General features: G+C 45.4%; 1 protein-coding gene across 1 annotated transcript in view; it reads right to left on the bottom strand.

Annotated features, from left to right (window-relative positions):
- Positions 1-8,036: 8,036 nt before the first annotated feature.
- FAT3 (FAT atypical cadherin 3) overlaps positions 8,037-17,423 on the bottom strand; it is a 696,814-nt gene continuing 687,427 nt past the window's right edge. Inside the window, exons 24-28 of the mRNA XM_060157887.1 lie at positions 16,004-16,659; positions 12,233-12,346; positions 10,078-10,137; positions 9,291-9,326; positions 8,037-8,662 (exon numbers count right to left, since the gene is read on the bottom strand). Coding sequence (XP_060013870.1) covers positions 8,037-8,662; positions 9,291-9,326; positions 10,078-10,137; positions 12,233-12,346; positions 16,004-16,659 — 1,492 coding nt within the window. The remainder of the gene's footprint in view (positions 8,663-9,290; positions 9,327-10,077; positions 10,138-12,232; positions 12,347-16,003; positions 16,660-17,423) is intronic.

Here is a 17,423-nt window from a genome sequence, read left to right as displayed (position 1 = left end):
GAGTCCAAGTCAAAAGTCCAGCGGTGCTTCCCAGATATTCATGTACATACATACGTATCACCTGGAGAACTTAACATGCAGATTCTGATTCAGTGGGGCTGGGATTCTGCACTTCTAGCAAGCTCCCTGCTGAGGTTGATGCTGCTGGCCCCATGGACCACTGTCTGAGAAGCAGGATGGTAGAGCCTAACTCCACAGCCCCTAAAGCAATACATTATAGTTCCTGTCGATGGTCCTTTTTTGTTTTCAACTGACAGAAGCTCATATGGAAATTCATGTTTTAAGGCTTCCTTTGTGTTTTTCTACATCACACAGATAATCTTCAGGTTCAAGGTTGTGGAATAACGATGGCTCAGACACAGACTGATGTTATGAGAACCTCAGCATTCAAGCTCTGTAGAATCTGCTTACATTTTTCTTGCCAAAATCTGTCTTGCCTGGACCCTCCTGTTCAAATGTACAGCCTGAAAGCCAGGCATTTAGTGTTCCAGTGAGAATGAGTTCTAGGTGGTTCTGCCAGTCAGCTGTCTGGCCTTCCTCTGTGAGCCCTGCCCTGCACAGGCAGAGAAGAGTGGCCCAGGTGACAATATTTATAGAGACTTAATGGGTCATTTCTCATGGTGGCAGCAAGTTGCCGTAGCAGTCCCCAACCTAGGAGCTCCTAAGAATCTAGAGCTGCAGTATGGCCTCTGGAACATGGGGCCAGCTCCATGTACTTGGTGGAGAGAGTGAGTTATATGTTGCTACATACTGTGTGTAACTATTGGTGAGATTATTATTTGATGAAACCATTTCGAAAGCAATTAAAGTGGGAGAAACACTCAGACTTAAGAATGGACATATTCTTTGACCAAAAAATTCTGCTTCCAGAATCCATCCTTCAGAAATCCTAACACATGTGTACATTTACATAAGAATGTTTGTGAGAGCCTTGTCTGTAATATCCAAACATTAAAGCAGTCCATCTAGAAGAGCATGATTAACTTATATGTGGAATCTAAAAAGTAAAACCAACGAATGAATATAACAAAATAGAAACACGTTCACAGATATAGAGAAGAAACTAGTTGTTACCAGTGGGGAGAGGGAGGGGGAGAGGGACAAAATAGGTGTGTGGAATTAAGAGATACAAACTACAGGGCTTCCCTGGTGGCACAGTGGTTGAGAGTCCGCCTGCTGATGCAGGGGACACAGGTTCGTGCCCCGGTCCGAGAAGATCCCACATGCTGCAGAGCGGCTGGGCCCGTGAGCCATGGCCCCTGAGCCTGCACGTCTGGAGCCTGTGCTCCGCAATGGGAGAGGTCACAGCAGTGAAAGGCCCGCATACTGCAAAAAAAAAAAAAAAAAAAGACAGTGAAGGCTCAACTCTGCCTTCTGGTCTAATGGGGGAGCCAGTGGTCTGCTGGTGTTGGCTTATACCGCTTTTCTAGAGTCCCAGGAATCTGTATGCCAGTTCACATTACCTTGGTAGTTTGAAACCCGCCATGATACAAGTGTTTCTATTGAAACCCAGCAGGACGCTGTGGGGTTCCTGGGCATGGAAGTCTTTCTGTGTCCCCCGCTTCTTGTTTGTAGGGAATAGGCTTCAGCCTCCATGACCTTCCCTGAGTTCCAAACGGTAGGTTCAAGCAGTTGTTAATCAGGGAAGGGAGGGGATGCAGAGACAAGGGAGAAGCCACCAAGAAACAATAGTGCAGCCTTGGGACAGGATCCTGGTTCTGCCTCAAGAGATACACATAACAGTATCTGCAGAACTCAAAGCCCCAACAAATGGAGGATGTTAACTACTTGATGAAGTATTCTTCATTCCGGAGAGAAGGTCACAGTTTGATAACCTCAGGAGAACCACAGAAGCTCATCAGGAGACCACCTGAGACCAGATTAAAGGATTGCACACCCTGATTCTCATCAGCAACCCCACCCTTGAACCACTGCTATAAAACTCTTCACCAAATTCCCCCGCGTTGGGACACACAGTGTTGAAGGGCATGAGCCCACTGTATCCCCCTTTGCCTGGCAAGCAATAAAACTCTTCTTTTCTACTTCACCCAAAACTCTGTCTCCAAGATTAGATCTGGCACTGGTGCACAGAGGCTGAGTTTTCTGCATCGATACCACGGAAGTTGGCAAATGCAACAAATTGGTGCACCCTCTCTTTTATCCAGTTCTTAAGCATTTACGTGCCTACCAATACGTGGATGGACAAGTAACCAGAGGATGCAGCACACCTAACTCTGCCCACGGTAAGGATTTCCAGTAAGAAGAGACTGAATGCCTAGCCAGGGGACAGTGGCTCCAGGCTCCAGGATCCTGGTCAGGGGCAGGTAGGTGGAGTTTTGCTGCTGGTGCAGGCAGGGCCAACTCCAGGGGTGGCCCAGGGCCTGAGGAGGGGCCTTTATGCAGCTGGTGCTCAGACAGTGTGGTTCTTACAGCAGGACCTCGCCTTCCCTCACCAAGGCTGGGCAGAGGGTGCCCCTCCCCTTCTGGAGTCCTTCCTGGTCTCAAGCTAACCTCTTGTAATGTCACTTCTTTGAAAGGTCAGTTTGTCCCTCCTCCCCAACTTGTCCTGTATATGTTTTGACTTTCACTTTGTATAAAAAAATTTCTAGAGCTCTGGTCTTTGGAGGAAAACTCAAGTGCTAATTGTGCCCCAAGCTTTTGGATTTATTTATTTATTTTTTTTGAGGGGGGACGAGGCTTGTTGGAAAAAGCTGCCTAGAATGCGTGGGGATGTGTTTACGAATGAGTTCTGCAGAGATGTGGCTCGACGACCCTTATTTGCTCAAATCTCGAGCACTGTTTTCGTTCTAATCAGGAGAAAACCCTACAGGGTGTGTGCCCGGTAAGAAGCTACAGAAAGTTCCAGCACAGGTGCACCAGAGCCAATGGAAATCTTTCTGGAGGTAAGAAGTTTCTGAGAAAACTACCATCCCTACAAATGTAAGTGCCGTGGGAGCAATTAGCTGAAGACAAAAAAAAGGCAACACTTAAAAAGAGTCAACACAATTGCTAATTTCATTTTTTTCTTTTTACTTGAAAACTTGTTTTAACCATCAAATTTTGGCAGTTACAAACCTGTACACTGTTGGGTTTTTTTTTTTTTTGGCTGTCTTTTTTTGTTTTTCTTTTATTTTTTAGAAAAAGAACACAAGAGTGAATACTGCCAACAGCATTATATGCACAAAAAAATCTATTTCCATAAGGGACAAGACCCACTTTAAGTGTTAGCTTTCCCTTTGCATAACGTTTGGTGTGTGATGTGTGTGCAAGTTTAGGTGAGTGCACATGTGTGTGAAGAAATGATGTAATTCATTCTGAATCTGAAATGGCATAAGAATCAGGTATTTAGTAACTGAGCAAAACACACTTGTTTTCTAAAATATCAATAAAAGCATTTTCTTGGAAACAGAGAGAGTTAAATGAAAATAGTAGAACCAAAGAAAGGTTACAGTACTTTTTGAAATGTTTTCAAAACATCATTTTCAAATGTAAAATGCTTTGTGTGTGTGTGTAGTTACCTCAGAAGTTTGCAGAACAACAGCATGGATGACTTAGAATTATATTCGACCCCCCAAATTAAAGCATCCTGATAGGCATCAAATACAGTATATCTACAAAAGCCTGGAAAATTGAAACCATTATATACAATTTTATAAACATTTTAAACACCAAAACATACATCTTTTACAAACCAGCCTGTTTGTAACAGGTAAATTTACAAGACAATCTCTCTGATACAGTGCTTAAAAAGAACTGCTTCCATTTCCAAACACATTTGAACACATTTGTCACTTCCCGAAATGCAGTATTATGGGCTCATAAAATTGTTAAATAGTAGCAATTCAGGTATTTGCTTGCCAGAAGGGTACTACAGTACATACTAATGGGTCCACACACGCTCCAAATGACTCTATGATTCTCGAGTGCATTCTAAACACTGCAAGAGACTAATTATGGCCTTTGTGTAATATTACATACTTGTAATTATTGCTTTTTCATTATTACATAAGGAAAGAAAATCTTATTCTTTTCCTGTCTCTTAGCTAGCTGGCTAAATGTTAACTGATGCCAAATCCACACATGGAGACTTTAAACCCCAGAATTACACAACCAGAAGCTTAAAGACATTGTGGATTTCCACCAGAATACTGTGCAGTTGAACATTGCAGGACAAAACCCAACACAAACACAGAACCCGCCTTCTCACAGACCACACAAAATGATGACGCTAAAGAAATGCCTCTTCAAATCTCCATTTCTCATGGTTTGAAGCTAAAAACATAAAACATAAAAGCCTAACCACTTTAGCAATATCTGTGCACTGGGAAGGCAGCCGAGTGGACAGCCCAGACAATTATCTGGGCAACCCATGCAAAATGAACACCAGATCTTCCTGAATTATTTCCCATGAAAGTGCTTTCTGGGTCCTAAGTGATTTATTTTGCTAATGTCTATTCCCCGACGTTGATTATGTAGACTCAGCGTTAGTGGGGGCAGTGGGCGGGGTGAGGGCGGGAAGTAAACAGGAGTTGGCCAATAGTGTTTTCCTTGCTTTTTTTCCCAGGCTCTGCTAGTGATTCCCTAGGGTGGTTCCAGGTAAGTTCCAGGAATGCATCATCAATTCCCTTTCTAGGTCTTCACCCTGATTGTCTGATAGGGTAAACCTCAGATGCATAGACCTGACCTATTCATATCACTAAGTCTACCTCAATGGCATTTCATGAACTGGCAGGATATGAGTACATGGAAAGCTGGCGTGGAACGAAACTCAGCAGAAAAATACTCATAGAAGAGAGCAAATAAATTCAACACCTATTTTATTTATCTTTTACAGCCCTATAGCTTCTGCTTACTATATGACAAACATCACTAGTCCAGCTATCCTCAACCTAATCAGAATGTGTGCAATGCAAGTAAAATGCCTACAATAGGCTATGGAAAATGGCTTCCAGAGGTAGCACATACATGTTAGAAAAATATGTATGGGAAAGATACAAATTGGCTTAAATCTTTCCCCCGTGGTTCAGCACGGTGAATGGGTTAGGAATAAACACCAGGGTGGGGATGGGGGAAAAGGAAGAAAAATAAATGCACCTAGTAGGTAATATAATCAAAGTTTTACTGAATTTGCTGACTGGTCTTAGTTCCATTCTGTAATTATCATTCCATCCTCATTTTAGTAAACATTCATTTGGCGAAAGCAGTTTTGATAGATGTCCAAAGAAATGTGTGAATTCTGTAACTGCACCTTTCCTATGGGGGCTGCAAGGAAACCTAGGATCATGAGGCTTCCAGAAAAATACTCTCCATGAGTTCTCTCTTCTAGTATATTCCAAAGCAGGAATGGTGAGAAATCAGAAGGTCTAGCAGAAGCAGGCCAAATGGATGGGTTCTAGTTCTTGTTCAGCTACTTACCTCCCTGTGTGAGCTTGGGGAAGTCCCTTCCCCTCTCTGGGTATGTTTATTTTTTTATAAAATAAGGGGATTGGACAAGCAGACCTTAAGGACCCTTCCAGCACTTGAATCAGTGGTCACCCCACCTAGTTCCATCTTGGCCTGACTGCAAACCATTTCAGAATCTACTGGGAAAGCTATCCAAAAAGTGAAAAGATATCACGAGTTTAAAGATAATGAATCGAAGTATGACACAAGGTTATCTGGGATACATTTAGCTACGGAGCTACTCTGCAGAAAATCAGGGGAAGATATCCTGAAGAAAGAGGTATTTTATACAGGTCAGAGCCAAGAGTGGGCACAATTTTCATGGGTGATTTCACAACCGCATTAGGGTCTATTTATTCCTTCATTACTGTGTTGGTTAGGCACTCTGCCTGGAGGGGATGCTGTGTAAGCAGGACTGACTCATGGGCATTAATCTCCTTCTAATATTTCCTGGGGGCAAGAAATGAATTGTTGGTTTTACTTTGATTGTTTTTTATGTCATTGCATTATCGAAAGTGTAGCAGCAGTTCTATTCTAGACCATTAGTTCGTCATTTTCTCCATGATTCTTGCAAATGGTTTCTTACATAAGAGAAATATCAAAGACTTTATTCTCCCAAGCAGCCTTAGTGAAATTCATTTATTTCAAGACCACAGTGCGGATAATGCTTCCATGAGTAGGTCTGACTAGGAGATAGGAAGAGGAGAAAAGCTGAGAAACCTGTGAAGTTTATGCATAGACTCAGGAAGCTTGGGAATGAAAAGGAGTTTTTTTTTTTTTTTCCTTAACCACGATCTTTCAGAAACACTGACTCCTGCAAAGAAGTGGATTGAACACAACTGAAGCAATTAAAAATATGTCTGAGTGGATGACACACAGATCAGGACAGTACGGTGGACACACCAATGCCATATGTCATCAGAAACTGTGGACACAGAGATTTGCTCATATGCAGACAGTGCAAATATGCATTTATTTAACCATGGCCGCTGCGCCCGTGGCCACGATCTGATTGAAGCAAAAGAGGAAAGTCACTCAACCCGTCAACTTTAAGCTTCGACTACCGGGTTTTTGTATTTCCAGTGGGCTGATTCTCCTGTCAAATTTGGAAACTCAAGGCTGAAGCCCACAGGTCAGATGAGAGGAGAACCCCAGGGTGTAATGAAACTTTACACATTTTTCAAATGAGAGTTTAGTTCTGGAAAATTATAACAAAATACAGTTTTTTTTTTCCCCTAAGAAAGCACAGTTTTGCTTCAAGTTCATATAAATGGCAGTACCAAAATAAAGTGAACTGAACCAGAATAAAATACGGCATTTGGTGTTTCTCTAATATCATCAAGATCAGAGAAATTGGAAGGTTGGCCTCATTGGCAGGATTTTTAACATAGTCTATATCCTAAAACCTTCCTGTCAGCTTTCCTCAAGAGCAGCCTTATTGAGTGCAAGCACATATTTGTACATAGGACCAGAAACACACACTATTATAATTTACACACAAGAACTATCTACTTTCTTCTCCTTTTTTAAAAACATAATTGCATTTATAGTGATGATGCTAACAGTTTAAAACAACACGTACCTTTTATCTGCATTATCAAGAATTGTGATTATCTAGCTGAAAACTTTGAAAGTATTATATTTTCTTTTTTTTCCCTGAATTTGTGAATTCTGCTTAAACCTCTCAATATCTCTCATTCTAGAGAACAATGTACCAAAATATTCCTTTATTTGTCTTTTTATTTCCTGATTCTCAGAACAAAGCCCAATTTCTGCAGCAATGTTAAAGTTACAGCCAAGAATATTTACTGGAAAACACAAAGACAGATAATCACATTCTTTCTAATGTTTGCACAACCTACAAAATGGTACCCAAATACCCTCACGTATTCCTCTTCATTGATATCTTTCTCAAAGATCATAAAATCCAACTATATTATATTGGATGCTTAACACAAACAAACAAACAAAAATAACTGAGCATACTAAACATGTTACCCAAACCTAATTTTATAGCTGAAAATTGGGCAGCTTATTAAAAAAAAAAAAAAGAGTTGATTTGAAAGCCTTCATCCCATTTTCTTATTTATTTAATAATATTTATTCCTCTTTGCTTTTGCCTAAGAGACTAACTTTTCCAACAATCATAACTACTATTTTCATTCCCCCCTCCCCATTGGCTCAAAATTACATGCAACAATGCCTCTTGGCTTGTTGCCAGTTATTAATACTGCAAGGACCGATGCTGTAACACTTTTCCAGGGCACAGTACTGCACAAAGCCATACAGGTGGACTGTATAACAATGGGTGAAATTGTTTCCCCCTTTAAAAACTAGGTGCGTCTTGTCGGTCATGAGCGCAGGGATGCACTGCCAGGGTGATGGGTCACCTCTCAGAAACAATTTCTGAACCTTTCCTTTTCAGCCAGCTAGAGTCGAGCTTGCTTGTGACAGTATGGCTCGGGAAGAAGTTCCCAGAAGAAAATCCCGCATTTCCCGCTCGCTCAACACAGGACCCTTCGTGGAGATGCGAGCCCAGCCAGTCTCGCTCCGCGTTTCTGTAACAAACCGCGCGCGTCACCCGAGCGCATCCTCTACACTTGGGTCTGGTGCTGGGTCTCCATAAAGGGAATGTGAAGGCTGGCGAGGCTGAGCTCCCCGACGCTCTCATAGTCACTCATGGCTACTTCAGAGTCTTCGAAGCCGCAGCTGGCTGACACATCCGAGGACGAGGTGCCTCTGGAATTGTGCAAGGAGAGAGACCCACTGTCTGCTGGGCCCGCTGCTGTCTCTGTGCCCTGGTTCATGCTCACGGCAAAAGTACTGAATTCACAGGTGGCAGGAGGGCCCACCAAATCCGTTTCGTTGGGGAAGGGGTGGGGAGGGAGGTACTGGCTGGGATGGAACTGGGGCCTTCTCCTGCAGTCTGGGCTCAGCGTGCTGGCCAGTGAGACCGGCTGGGAGGGCGGCAGGGCCTCATACTGGTCCGGGAAGTCCTCTGGCAGGGGTGGGGGCAGCTGGTCCTGACTCAAGAACTCCTCTTCGTGGGGGGGTGGGTACTCGCTGTCGATGTCGTAGCCGCCCAGGTAGTAATCGCTCTCCAACTCCCGCGTGCTGCCCTGGTGCGCCGAGCCTCCCTCCTGGTTCTCGTAGTTGGGTACCTCTTCTATGTCCGACAGGCGGGCCCCCGGCATCCAGTCAGAGGTGTCCCAGTGATAGGCTGTGAGAGAGAAGCCGTGTCAGTTAGTTTCCTCCAGAATGGAGCTGGAGTCAGGGCTCCGAAAGGAGCAGGCAAGGAACCTGACATGCAATTCTTAACATCCAGGAGACCCTAAGAAGCCAGGGTCACCCGCATGCTTTTTACAAGGGTCTCTCAGGACCAGCCATGCTCTGGCCCGGGAAGTACAAGGCAATGGCAACTCTGAGGATGACACCTGGTTGCTGCAGCATCTCCCACTCAGCCATGCCTGAAGCGATGGCCAGCGAGGGCATGCCGAGCAAACAACAGTTCTAGAACCCTCTCTCCTCTTCCTAGCCATAGGCTAAGTGCACATCCAGGCTGGCAACATGCTCGAAGAGGTAGATGCATCAGCCGTCCTGTGGACCACAGAAGGGAGGGAGATGTGCGTGCAAACAAGTGAGTTGCTGGAGCAGGGGAGAGGTTGGGGGAGGGAGGATGCTGGGCTGGGACTTTCACTTCCAGTACCAAGCACACAAGACACCTGGAACATGCAAAATTCAGATCAAAGAAACTCAGAAAAGATGGAAGGAGAGTGACAGGGTAAGAACAAACTCAGCAATTCCAAACGCATAAGTAACATATTATGCTGGGGGCATGGCAGAATCACCTCGGTTGTAGTTCTGTCCTTGATCCGTGACAGACACTGTTTAAATACAAAGTGAGAAGTAAAACTGACAGTCCAAGTCATGTGAAGAAGGTACAATAGAACATTTTAGAGGATGTAAAAAAATGTTCCTATTTCTCCTTGTTGTTATTTGCGAAACGAAAAGATAAGTCGCATCTGTACCAGGCCCTAATAGTATTAAATCACTAATAAAAGTTACCCGATTGAAATCAATTCCCATAATATTGTAGTTTTGAATGATTTCTTAAATATCCCCAGCTCACAGTAGGTGCTCAATCAATACATGTTGAATGTAAGGATGAATTTAGTATTAATCTGGATTTCGATTAAGTGGGTACTCTTCTCTCGGAAGGGATTTTATAAAAAGAGTACCTCACATATGAAAAGAACTATGACCTGGATTTTTTTTCGAAATTGTAAAATTCACTCCAATCCAGAGAGAGACGTTCAGCGTCTCATTGAAACCACCTGTACCGCCCCCTCTGCTGCCAACTGATTAAAATCACCTCTAGTTCATAAAATAAATAAGCTACAAAGCTATATTGTACAGCACAGGAAATATAGACAATATTTTACAATAACTATAAATGGAGTATAACCTTCAAATATTGTGAATCGCTACGTTGTACACGTGAAACTTATATAACATTGTACTATACTATACTTCAATAAAAAAAAAAGTCACCCCTAGTTCAAAGTAACAAGGAAGTGATATTTCCAAAAGGTTAACTCTGCACAAAGAAATGCTATGGAAGAAAACAGTAAATACCTTCATTCTCTATAGTGTCAACTACATTGTTGACAAGCTGAATGACAGTCACTATGGATGCTTGTGGCCAGGAAAAGAAGACAGGAGGGAGGAGAAGGACAGCTTCAGGTTAGTTATGTATTTTAAACATACATTCACTTGTCTTAACAACAACAATGGTAACAACAAAGGCACAGCATGCAAACACCCAGAGCTTCCCATAGTCCATCCATTGGACTCCAGTGGACACTTTCATCCCCCTGGCTTCTTGGAGGAAGGGAAACAGCAACAAATCCGGGGCCAGTCCTCCTGAAAGGCACGATCGGCAGGAATTGCTGGGTCATAAATTCACACCTCGTGGCCCAGTGAAATCAATCTAGGAAGGCAAAGGCCATAAGCTTATGCTAATTTCTCATTAGTGACTCCCAAAGGCTCCAAGGAAGACCTCACTATCCCCAGGGATAATTACTTGCTGGTCAGCCATGCTGCTCTGAGCCAAATGCCAGTGATGAAGGATAACCTTTGCAGCACTGATGGTTTCACACTCACATGACGTCACCGATAGCCTAGAACGACCCGAGGCCCAGATCCCACCCGTCAAGTGTAGATGAGAGTCAGCATTTGGCCTCTGAAATAGTCAGAAACTGGGAAGGAGATTTCTGTGCTCATATGGGTTGCCTGAGCACCTGATACCAGTAGCTTCTGGAGAGGTGACCAGGCACTTTAGGAAGCCTGCTTTAGTCAGGACCAACCTAGAATGCTAAGCCTGAAAGCCCAAGTGTGTGATGAAGAAGAGCCTGTGAGAATAGTCAACCAGGCATTATCGCTGGAGCTGCTGCCTGGAGTTTGGAAACACTACGTTCTTAGCTGCTTCTACATAAAATGCAAACCAGCGACAACTTTTCTTCTGGCTGGGGATGAAGAAGGGAGTAAACACCAAGGTAAAGAAATCTGGAGGCCTGCATCTGACCTTCTGAGATTGCTCAGAAGAAATCCACTGTTACATGGTTTGTTACCCCAATGGTCAGATACACTGAGGTTTCCGCACCTCTCAGGAGTGCCAGGGATTTGGGATGGAGGTGGAAGAGATTTGGGGCTGGTGATGGGGAAAGCAGACTATTTGACTTCCATGACTGCTTCTATGGCCTCCGGGCTCCTTTGTTCCTGTCTTTACCTGGGGCGGGCCGGGGGTGGGTGGTGGTTGGCAAAGACTATGTCATTTTCATTTTGTTCTTTGGGCTACAAAATGCCCAGCACAGGATTCAACATTCAGGAGAAACTCAGCAAGGGTTTATGGGGTGAATGATTACATAAATTATAAATATCCAATTTTGCCAATTGTTGATAAATGGGAAAGTAGCATAAGGTATAGACTAAGGTAAGCCTGCCTGTCACTGTCAATGACTACTTGAAATTATTCTTTGTTCACCACCATGTGGTAAATTCTCACTGTTTTATGACTATTTCTGCACCCTTTCCCTGCCCTGAGGGGACCAACCCATCCTCCAAAGCTGGTTCCTCAAGCTCAGAAAACCCAGTCCTTCATTAACGCCCTCTCCACAAACATGGGTTCACAGGAGGTAGAGGCTGCAGCTTTGGGGTGTCAGTGAGGTTTGTGAACCACATGGAATTGTATGCAACATTTTGGGGGTATGTGCATTTTTCTAAGGAGCTGATCCATCGTATCTAAGATTCTCCAAAGGCCCATGACCTTAAATGATTGAAGGAGAATGAAGATACTGCCTCTCTGGGAAGGAGGTTCTACGAGAATGAGGTCTTGCCTCTGAACTAATTTCTAATGATGGGGAGGTTGGGTGGATAGTGAAGTGTGAAGAGATCATCATGAGCTAGAATAAAAAAGGAAACAAATCACACTTTGCTAGAGAGTATCCTTTGGGATGAGGTAGTTCCATCATGTACTAAGTCAAAGAGGACGCATTACTGGAGGTCTGCGGGAACCTCCTCTACTTCTGTGCCTGCTCCCAGCTGCGGCTCAATGAGTGCTTGCTTTTTCAGCAGACACGCAACAGTGGAGCCCAGCGAAAGCTGTGAGCATAAGCAAAAGCCCACGCTTGGGCCAGGAAACAGGATGGGTCCCAACACCTTCCTCTCAACCAGTGATCGCCAGCACAGGAAACAGAGCCCACCGGGAGGGACAAATTCCATGACTTCTTACCATTGTCGTCACCAGAATCTGACTGGAAGGAGCTCAGGGACTGAACTTCTGAGTTGCTGCCTTTATTACTGCCTGCAAAGCAGGTCACTTCTCCTGGGTCATCAACCCCTTTGTCTTCGTGGACAGCCAGAGAGAAAGCAGAAATGACACTGGTTACCTTGTGCGCATTTCCAGCCCCGCCCCCTGCCAGAGTTCACTTCTTGGGGCACTTTCATTTGCTTAGAGAAAATAATTTAGTGCACAATAGAAAACTGACTGTACCATCAGGGGCAAAGATCTGTCAATCAAGAAATTTACATTATGGATTCGAAACCCTTAACCTGTGGTAAATGAGCTTCCAAATAGCTGACAGCCGAAAGTCGCTGTTCCATCCTCAAAGGGAAGCGACTAAGTGAAGAGGAAAGCTAGGATGAAGTGGCTGGGCTGCTCTTTGCCATTCAGAGTTAATTTAGATCATTTACATGAACTGATGTGGTGTCAACACCAGGTTAAATGAGATTACTTTTAAAATAGGAGTATAAATATTTTATAGGCAAGAATGCCATTACACTAATCCGAACTTCCCTCTCTGGGGAGCGAGTGGAGTTCTCAGCTTTGCCTTCTAGAGGGCAGCGCCACATCATTTTTGGGAATGACAGCATTCGGCACTCCGGAGGACAGCAGTCAGCGGTGTGGATGTGCTCTTAGCCACATACTTCTCCTTCTTTGCCATACAAAGAGAGCCTGCACACACACACACACACACACACACACACACACACACACACACGCACTACAGGGCTACTTTCTTATTTGATGGACTAAAAGAAGCAATAAAAACCCATATCTTGAAGTTGTCAAGTGAAAAATGAATTAGTCACCCAGAGACTGTCTCGCCAGCTAGCTCTGCCTTGCTTAACAAAGGGGGAAATGTAGTCGATAAAAGCTCAACAATACTTTGGGGGGACATGTGAGTTTTGGCCTGAGGTGGATTCTGGAAATAAAGCTGTCACATTACGAAGTGGGTGGAGGGAACTGATCACCAGGAAAATCATCACGGAATGTGACGGTATGAAGAGACGGGGACTCGTGATTAAGGGATCAGTTGTTCTTCATGACTAGAGAAATCGCTGTTTCTTCCACAAAACGTGCAGGCACTGCAGCTCTGCATCTGCCATCAGATGCTGAAGCCACAGCAAAACGATGAGTTGGATAAACAACCGATACAAGTGGACAGAGATGCCAGGGAGATATTCACCTCCCAACAGCCATGTGGCAGAAAACATGTGCCTTGGAAAAGCACAAGGTGGGCACCAGGCTTAGCCCTGAACACAAGGAAGGAAATGCCAAATGATCCACCCTGGTGAGTATAGTGCTGTGCACAAAACTCCTTTCTCCACTCTTCCATTTATTCAAAATCTTCACTGCTAAATGAAAGGAGGCTTTCTACTAACCAGGGGATTGGCAAGGCTGCAGGAAAGTCTAACTCTACCACTAATTCGAGAGGGAATATATTTATGGTTAAAATCCAAGGGGAAGGACTTGAAGTATAAGTGTGTCTACTCAAAGGTGGAGTCAGCAGAGAGCATAGTTGGAGCGGTACTAGAATAGAGGCTGTCCTCCATCATCAGGAGACTCTGTCCCTCTCCTGTCCCTCTCCCACTTCCCTGGTAAAGCTCCCAAGAGCGGTCTGGGTAGAAGCACAGGCTTTGGACCCTGATGCACCAGGTGCCAATCCTCACCCCTCCCTTTCCCAGTTACTGCTCTAAAGTAAGTCAGTTCACTTATCCACTCCTCCAGTTGGTCCCATGTGGGGCAGCTGTGGGGATTTAAGGAGACGATCCAGCACACGGCAGTGGTGGTTTTTCATGTTCATCTGCTGCCTCTGTTTTCTCACCAAATCTCTTCGTCCTTAACCCTTGCATGCTGAACTCTGTCTTGAGGACTCATTGGGACATTCTTAAGATCACTAAGAAACTTCTAGGTGTCAAGTGCAGTATTTTGTTAAGACTGTGTCTTCCTGGATGGTTTTACGGTGCTCAACCCTGCTGACCTTATTGCTGACCTTATTGGCTTCTGCTTGGCTGCCCTTTCTGCTTTCCTTGGCCTCTTTTTGTTGACATGTGTTTGTTTCCCTTCCTGGCCCCAACTCCCTGCCCACCTCCCACATGTAGGCATCTCCAAGATCCTTTCTGAGGCCCAGATGGACCATCCTCTCTCTGTTCCTGCTCCCTCGGTGAGTTCACACTCTCAGAGATTCAATCATTTTTCATGTAGTTGGTGTCCAAACTTTCACCTCTGGCTGCCTTCCTCCTAAACAACACAGCCAGACACCCTCAGGTAACCCCTCACGTGTCCCCTGCACTGACTGAGCTGCTTCCTGTTCCCATTAGGCCCTCTCCAATAGTTTCCTACTCAAATCTTACTCATGCTTAAAGACACCAGTAGGAATGCCCCCTTCCTTCATGGAGACGCCCTGTATCTCCTTGGGTCCATGTGCTTTCTAGCTCCATTTGAAACCAGCCTCCCCCCTCCCCCCTTTACCCCGACATACATCATAGTACTGTAATCCTAGCCTTTGGAAACTCCTGCTACCCAGGGTGTCACTGCTACTCGAATATAAAGCCATTAGGCCTGATGAAAAGTCGTAGGATACAACGGAGCTTGCCTTAGTTTCATTCTGACTGATGTTAGGACAGAGAAAACAATCACCACCTCTCCCCAGGTGTTCATATAGGACAACAAACTGGTCTCTGCTCCCTCCCTCTTTGGTCCTATTTAGTCTCTTCTCCATGGATCAGTCAGAGCCATCTTTTAAAAATGTAAATTAGATCAAGCTACTTACCTGATTAAAAACTGCGTTAGGGTTGCTGTTAAAATGTATCCACTCTCCCCACTGCTCACCAAGCTCCAATTACATTGACCTTGTCTATGTTCTTCAATATACTAAAGTCTTTCCCACCCCAGGGCCTTTGCACTTGTGGCTCTTCTCTTTGCCTAGAATTCTGCTGTATGAGGCCAAAAGGAGAGGGAAACACTAGCATCTGGCCTGGACCACTTTTCCTGCTTGTGGTTCACCTTGTTTCCTGAACCCTGCATTCCAGCCAAACAGACGGACTTGCTTTTCTTCTGATCATATGGGTGCCTCCATATGGAGGTGTGGTGGAACACCCTCCTTTTCCTGGACCTTTGATCCACCATGGTCCAACTCAAATGTCCCTCTGCTCCCCTCAAGTCTTCACCCTAAGACTAGAAATACTCTCTTCTGACCTTCCATAGCACACTTCCTGTATATCACATAAATGGCTACGCTGCTTGTTTTATTGCCAATGGTGTGCTATTGTGAGAAGAGCATGGGTTCTACCTAAATGGGAAAAGAATTTGAAAAAAATAGATACATGTATATGTATAACTGAATCACTTTGCCGTACACCTGAAAGTATCACAACATCGTTAATCAACTATACTCCAATATAAAATAAAACGTATTTTTAATTAAAAAAGAAAAAGAAGAGCATGGGTTTTAGAGGCTGACAGCCCTGTATTGGAGTACCAGCTTCCTCTTACTAGCTGTGTGATATTGGGCACATTATGTATGTTCTCTGAGTCTCATTTTCCCCATCTGTAAATGGGGATAAGAACCAGGGCAATATTTCAGGGCTGGTGTGAACATTTAGGGTCAGAACATGTCCTACTGAGAGCTCTGTGCCTCCGGGGCGCTCTCCCTTCCCGAATTTCCTTCCAGTAAACACGAGTGGAAGAAATAATGATGCATTACTACTTCCGACTCACTTTCAGTTCCGGCATCCCAGCCATTCTTCCGGATGGAATCGCAGTCAGAACGGCAGGGGGACACGGCAGGGAGGTTGGGGGCCACACTGCACACGACCACACCCCGCCTGGCCGTCAGGATGCGCGGTGACTCGGGGTGAAATGTAGTCATCTCCTGGTGCTCGCCGCCCAGCCCGTCCGCGATCTTGTCCAGGTTGCTCCTGGAGTCGCTCTGGAAGCACGGGGTGTAGGCCATGGGGCGCACGGGGACCTGCGGGGGCCCCACCTCCTGGTAGACGTTGCGGCTGTCCCCGCCGCCCCGCAGGTTCCGGAATGGAATGCCGTTGCTCTTGTTGAGCAGGGCGGCCGTAGCAGGGTCCTGCACCAGTGTGATGTTGTTGCGGGAGTAGTTCTTGCGGAAGACCTTCTTGCGGAAGAAGATGAAGAGGATGACGAGGACGAAGATGACGCAGAGGACCACGGCGATGCCGATGAGCTCCTCCTTCCCCACGTAGGAGTGGCCGGCCTGGATGTTGGGTACCACGACGGGGCGCAGGCCGCAGTACTGCCCCACGTAGCCTGGTGTGCAGTTGCAGAGGAAGGAGCCAAACACGTTCACGCAGGCGCCGCCGTTCTCACACTCCTCCCGCTCGCACTCGTTGACGTCCTCCTCGCACCTTCGCGACAGAACACACAAAAGCCCCCCTCAAACATCAGGACCTGCGGACGTTCCATGTTAAACCGACATCTTTAAAGGAGAAAAAGCGGACTTCCCTGGTGGCGCAGTGGTTGAGAGTCCGCCTGCTGATGCAGGGGACACGGGTTCGTCCTCCGGTCCGGGCAGATTCCCACTTGCCGCGGAGCGGCTGGGCCCGTGAGCCATGGCCGCTGAGCCTGCGCGTCCGGAGCCTGTGCTCCGCAACGCGAGAGGCCGCAACAGTGCCGCGTACCGCGAAAAAAAAAAAAGAGAAAAAGTACCTAAAGGGTACCTGAAGCAAGACAAAAATGATGTGATGCAGTGTATATGGGAGGTGGGTGAGCATTTATGCGCCCACCGTAGACCCCGGTGATCATCATGCATTAAGGGATTTCTCCCAATGCAGTCTCTCCCACATTCTGACCCTAGCGGGTCGGAGGAAGGAAACGGCTGCCATGGGAGAGAAGAGAAGGAGCAGAAAAAGAAACCACAGATGCTGTTGAAGACGTACTGGTCTCCAAAATGCTCAGGGCCAGATGCATCTCAGAATGTAAAATTTTGCAATTTTAGAGATGACATACAGTACATACCTTTCATATTACGTAGAATACCCACCCCATCCCAGGAAGTGGTGCTGACATAGGCCCCATAGTCAAATATGCCAGTGTTTCTACAGTAAAACATACGGATATTCACAATAAATGAGGGAAATAAAGACTAGAAGTAGCCTCGGAATGGGTTTGG

The sequence above is a fragment of the Lagenorhynchus albirostris genome, chromosome 9 (genome assembly GCF_949774975.1).
Source record: "Lagenorhynchus albirostris chromosome 9, mLagAlb1.1, whole genome shotgun sequence".
NCBI classification, from domain to species: Eukaryota; Metazoa; Chordata; class Mammalia; order Artiodactyla; family Delphinidae; genus Lagenorhynchus; species Lagenorhynchus albirostris.
The sequence above is the reverse complement of the archived record's forward strand: the minus strand, read 5'-3'. Positions and strand labels throughout refer to the sequence as shown.